Source organism: Amblyomma mixtum, chromosome 10, assembly GCF_055824585.1.
Source record: "Amblyomma mixtum isolate Tamu chromosome 10, ASM5582458v1, whole genome shotgun sequence".
Lineage (NCBI taxonomy): Eukaryota > Metazoa > Arthropoda > Arachnida > Ixodida > Ixodidae > Amblyomma > Amblyomma mixtum.
Genome location: NC_143021.1, coordinates 16,365,851 through 16,371,973, shown reverse-complemented (window position 1 = coordinate 16,371,973; position 6,123 = coordinate 16,365,851). Strand labels below are relative to the sequence as shown.

Here is a 6,123-nt window from a genome sequence, read left to right as displayed (position 1 = left end):
GACATCGCAGTGAAGACAATGGGCGATGTCGGTCCAACATCGGATGAAAGAGGGCTATTGCCAACCACTACACTAGAAAAGACAAGACTAGAATTAAGGAATAACGTTAGCCGTGGACCACAGCCCATTCTGTGATTTTAACGGAGTCTTCCAAAATTCGTGTACAGTCGTGTATACGGCTTCGTATATTTTAGCATGAAGGATCCGAATGTTTTCAGCCGCCAGCGTCAAGCGCATTATAACTAAAGTATGAATATCATCGCCATCTCTCTTTCAAAGGGAGTGGCCATAATGCGAGTAGCTAGTAGTTTTGAGGATACAGCTAGTATCAGCTAGTATTTTTGAGGATTCACTTATACTGGTGAGAGTTTTTACAGCTAACATGAATATTTCTCGGAAAGTCAGGCGAAATCTTATATTAATTTTTTATGACCTGAAAAATAGAAATTTTTGCTATTGCAGTGGTGCACGTTGTGTGGAGCCAGGCAATGACAATGTGGATGTTGCCGAACAGCAACCGGAGTTAAGGAATAGTGAAAATAAATGAATCCTTGACCTTACGCTTTTATTTCTTTTTGTACCTCTCTCCCTCCTTCGGGCATCCGCAGTGAGCTGCAATAAGTGACTGGGGCATTCGCACTGCAACCCGCGCACCGCAGCTCGTGCAGCATGTGTGGCGCCCCCCCCCCCCCCCCCCTCGACGCCGAAAACAATGCAGATTGTTTGGCTACGTTTTCCTGAGAACACGTATGAGGTGCGCTCATAAGCAAGCTTTGCTTTCTCCCTGGCCGAGAGACACCCACGTCGGGTAGGACTATGGATGTGATTGAATTGCTTCTCGCCTGTACAGAAAAGCATTAGGTCAAGAAGCATAGTCTACTATTGTGAAAACATGATTTGGAGACAGGCGAGAGCAGGACACGTTGCGCCTTCTGTATGCTGAGCACTTATATGTGCAGGGCTCCGCGCAAAGCGTAACTAAAGCTCTCTATTAAGATCGACAGAAGGGGTGTTACGGATATGACGGAAGCCTTTACACTGTCCACAGTCGCCTTCCAGGAAGGTGATGCAGATATTCAACACGTGTTGTTAACGCGACGTATTACCAGCTGGTACGATCGCCTGTCCCCGACACGAGCAAGAAGAAATAATATGTAATGGAAGGCGGACACGAGAGAGCGGAATCTTTTGTGACAAAAGCAAGATCGGTCTATTTCATGCAAAGTAAAGAAAGCTACTTCACAGTTCTCCACACATCAAAAATAAGCTTTCTCATTTAATTCTGTGTTCTGAATTGTGACCCACACTGAAAAGATACATCAGAGTCCTCCACACTGCAAAATATTGTACTTTTTCTTTAACTTCTTACTTCTGAATTGCGATCAATAGTGAGTTATTTTTTAGTTTCGGGACACAAAAGCTAAACCTCATGGAAGCTATTGACATGCAGTATTAGCATTCAAAATTATTAATTTATTCTCTCTCATTGTTTTGCGATATTCCAAATATATTTTGCTGTACCATAGTCTAAGATACGAATGGAGAATATTGTTCCTGAAGGTTTCTTCTCCTTACTGACCCACACCGAACGATAGAATACTTCAAACAATGCCGCTTTTACTGCCGCTTGTTCATATACCACGCAGTTTTAAGAACTAAATGTTCTCCTCGAAAGTGCGTGTTTTTCAACCCGAGAAGTTCTACTAAAACAGCTTTCAAGCTAGTAAAAAACGCATAACACAATGCTCATAAAGGGAACAATGTTTTTAGGTCTTTAGACCTTATACCATGCGCAAGAACCTGGTTGTGAAATTTTTCAGTCAGTACCAGCATAAGCTTGGAACATCACCAGTGACCCCTACGTTAAAAAAACGTAGTTTACACTCGGCCGGAATGTTGAAACAGTTTATTTTTGCTAGAAGTGCGGATCTCCAATTCTAATTATCCTCCTTATATATCTTTAGGAGTGATTGACTGCTCTTCGGCTTCTTCGCTATTGCCGTGAATGGCTCTTTCTAAGCGCCTTGTTATCCCAAAAATAGCTCAATCGCAGATAAGGAAGAAAGTGAGGGAAGGTTTACCAGACATATGCCCGGTTGGGTTTATAAAGATAAAGGGAGCCAGACAGAATAAAGAGAGAATAAATATTACGTTGCATTTAATCCCGTCTAATCATCAATACGACTCTGCCAGCTTCCACGCCTCCTTTACCCACTGGAAGAAAATGGAGCAGATCCTCCCGCGTGGGTGTGTCATGTTTACTGGGAAGAAGAAGAAGAAAGAAAAATGTCTGCCTGTGGAGGTTAGGTCTCCCTTTGTCTCTACCCGTTCTGCTCTCGTTTGGTGCGAGCGCCACGGGTTTCTCGTTAAAGCTCCATTTGCGGCTACCTTCATGATTACATCATTGCAACTGGTCGTTTTCCCTGCTAAATCCATATAAAATTCCACCGAATGTCCAAAAAGCGTATTTTAATTGATTCCTGGAACATCTAATTCGTTTATTAATTAAATTTTTAACAATTCATACATATTTTCTAATTTCAAACATTCACTATTTTACTTCGTTTTTTTCCCGCTTTTTTTTTCTCCCCCCCTTGGCATTCACCACCGTATCTTGGCCAATTCCCCCGCGTGGGTATGTGCCATTTTTATATGGTGAAGAAGAAGAAGAAGTCTGCCTGTGACGGTCGTTGTGAACGTCGCCGATGTCCCAGCACCAAGGACTTCTGGCCTTGGACTCGTACTCTACCCTGGAACTGCGGTGGGCCGCCACTGCGTCCGAGGTCAAAAAGGGGTACAAAGCGCTCAACTTACAGCGGCCACCAGAACAGAACGAGGTCAGCAGAAAGGCGGAGGGCATGCCCCGCTCGTTCCCAGAAGCCGTCGGGCAGCGCTAAGGCACCCACCTCCGGAGATCCTCAGTTCCGCGCTTCCCGTCGACCACGCTTCGAAGCGTACTGTTACATCGTGCCCTCTCATCCCGAGGGGAATGGCGAGCAGCCGTCGCCTTCGCACACGCATTCAGGTAGCTACTCACCCGCAGCACTCCATGACGACCACGCACGGTCTGATGCCACACGCACGTCATCGGTTGTGTTGGCGAAGGCAAAGTTCCGTGGTTACCTACCCTCACTACTCCATGAATACCATATACCATAGGACGTGGGCCACCAGGCATCCGGGCATCCGGCGTAGTTATAGTATGTAACAACCATACAGCTCAAGTCAGAACTCCTGCATCACGCCGTTCTCTTCACCTATGTACCGAAACCAGCCATGTCTATGACAACCTGCCTGTCCACTGCCTCCGTGCACCACTTTCCGCATCAATACCGTCTGACCACATGATATAAAACCCGAATATCTTCAGCATACGCCACTTCGTGTCTCTTGTACTGACACCACTCCAGCTGTGTGTGCCCTTGGGGAACAGAACTGTCACCGGGCTGAAAGAGCGTTTTCCCTTGCTTGCCCTCAAGATCACATCGAGGCCGACTGGGACGGTTATCTATAGTTGATGCTCCCACAGCGAATGTTTAGAGAATCCAGGACGTACACCACTGAAGAGTTTGCGACCAACTTCCTCTCACTTTCATGTGGCCATAGCATTACTTTATACAAATTTGGTACCTCTAATCCATATAAAATGTGTGCTCTACCTTATTTCCATTGTTCTATGCTGTTTAGTCACTCAGTTTAGTTAGTAAGGTTTAGTTTTACAATTTTTGTTTAGCAAATAATCTATTCCGGTCAAAAAGTTTGCACAAGGAGTCGTGATTATGCGCGCTTTAAAGAAATACCCTTTAACATTTATTATCCTGCATAATCGTAGAACATCCGAATACCTTCACTGATCTTGTCTTCAAGAATGTTAGATTCAGCCCCCAAATAGAGTCTTTAGAGAGGCAGTTTTCGCATGAACATGCACATATTCCATTGTTAACGGATTAAGCTGAGAAGCTTGTGGAAGTAAAGCGTTCTTTTTCTGCCAACTGAAACTCTCCTGCTTGATGAACAATTTGAAAAAAAAAACACGGCGTATACTACGCCTCACTACGGCTACGTCTCACAGAGGAAGCTACGAGCGAAAGGCCACGGCGGACCACTGGCGGGCGATGGCCTGCGTGCTTCCAAGGAAGCACCATCTGTGGCCGTGCCATCCAGTTGCGGTTTCCTGTGAACGTTCCTTCCCATGGTGAATATGGCACCACAGTGATCGCTGAACGTAACCGGTTAGACGGTGTAGTTATCGCCAATTGCCGCCAGCTCAAGGGAAACGTAAGCTCTATCCAGCCTAGCATGACTACGCCCTTGAAAATGTGTATGATGATGCCTCATTCCTCCCTTTGCAAACTGGGCTACGTCTTGAATTGAATACTTTTCAATGTATTATTTCAAGAAAACAGCACTTTCGCTTTCGGTAACCGCTGAGCCTGATCGGTCATCTGCACTGAGAACACAATTGAAATCCCCCAAAAGAATGACAAGTCCGTTGTATTCGATGTACGCACAAAGTTCCTTTAAAAACAGAAGACGTTCACGCGGTTTTGTAGGCGCATACACACAGATAACTCTAATATTCCTCCCCGTACAACAACAGATCACAGAGTACAAACCTTCCCCTCGTGCAACATACCACTGCTTGTTCCTCGATACCAGCAGAGTTCTTAACAGAACACAGCCCGCTGATGTCCCCACTGCATGACTAGCACGCACGTTATATCGCGGCTTGAACTGCGCAACCAGAGCGTCTGTCGCGCTCTCACTCTCTACCTTTGTTTCTTGTACTGCAAGAATGTCAAGGTCTTTCTCATAGAGCAAACACCTCAGGTGGCATTGTTTATTCCTAGCTGCTAGTCCACGCACGTTTAACGTGCCGCATTTTAAATTTGACGGAAGACAAGCCATGTTGAGAATCTTGAGCACGAAAAGGTACAGGTCCCTTACCAGGCGTACGCCTTACCCCCTGAGAAGGGGCGATTAATCAGCGCTCCTTGCGCTGCGCACGGGAGACGCGGACGAAGACCAAGATTCAGGCACATACCATAGAGAAACATACTTACGTAAGTATGTTTCTCTATGCACATACTTCCCCTTGACCCCGGTGGCTCTGAGCCACTGGCGCTCAAGGCATTGCAACCTGACCTCGCTGGAAGGTCGTGAAGGGGATGATAACACCGTCTTGGCACGCTTAGCCGCACCGAAGGTGTCATCTTGTGATGCCCTTTCATCCTGGACTGGCTCCGCTTCGGCGTTCATGGCAAACGCCTGGTCACTCATCGGCGGCGTCCCAGTCGCGTTGCTCACAGGTCGTTGCCCGTTCGGCGTCTCGCTCGAAGTTTTCATGTTTCCGTCACAGACGCTTCCCTGTTCCCCAGACGCACTCTTCTTCCGACTGTCATCAGGGGCTGTCGTTTCAGCCTCCTCGATGTCCATGATGTCGTCTTTATCGTCACAGTCCTCTGAGGCCGTCCCTATCACATTGGCGTACGTATACGTATGCAGTCCTCACGGACCTGACCAAAGGCTCGGCACTTAGTGCAGCGAGGCGTCTGGCAGTCGCGGCGGATAAGCCCGCGTCTGCGACACCGGAGACAAACAGGCGCCCTACCCGGCACAACCACAAGGACCCCCTAGAATTTGAAAAGATGCGGTAGCTCCTCCACCGTGACTCTTTGTTTAAGCACCATTCGAGCGACACGTGTTGTCGACACCGCTGATTCAACAGTACATTCCTCATGCCGAATTTCCATCACTTCCCCACACTCGCTCAGGGCCTTCCGAAGGGTCTCACTGGGTATGTGAAATGGCACCCATTGAATATTCACCTGGATCTCCTTTCACAATCAGGCTCCCGGCCGCAGTACAGTGTCCTTCGTGATGAGGATTGCTGGTCACTGTCGAAAGTCAATAAAGATGGAAAGACGTTTCGGGAGCGCTACGGCTTTCTTGTTCACTATGAAGCAATCGGCGCACGGATCCGTCCTTTTGTAGCACTCAGTAGCGTTTTTAATGATTTAGCATGCTAAATCATTAAAAACGCTCATCTGGTAAGCGCCAATGCCGCTGACATCCTTAAGGACGCCGGCATCTTCTAATGGTTGACGAAAGTCCTCTATTCGA

At 47.1% G+C, this 6,123-nt stretch overlaps 1 protein-coding gene across 1 annotated transcript; it reads right to left on the bottom strand.

Annotated features, from left to right (window-relative positions):
• Positions 1–760: 760 nt before the first annotated feature.
• LOC149325208 (uncharacterized) lies at positions 761–5,836 on the bottom strand. Its single transcript, XM_089564076.1, has 2 exons — positions 5,146–5,836; positions 761–2,772 (listed from the first exon to the last, which is right to left on the bottom strand). Exons 1-2 carry the CDS (start codon positions 5,434–5,436, stop codon positions 2,746–2,748), a joined length of 318 nt encoding a protein of 105 aa, XP_089420202.1. The 5' UTR covers positions 5,437–5,836; the 3' UTR covers positions 761–2,745.
• Between the last annotated feature and the right edge of the window lie 287 nt (positions 5,837–6,123).

Coding starts and splice junctions, on each gene's coding strand:
- LOC149325208 (XM_089564076.1), bottom strand. CDS start 5,436: ATGGACATCGAGGAGGCTGAAACGACAGCCCCTGATGACAGTCGGAAG. Junction 2,773..5,145: donor CTTCACGACCTTCCAGCGAG/GTCAGGTTGCAA, acceptor CCTCGGACGCAG/TGGCGGCCCACCGCAGTTCC.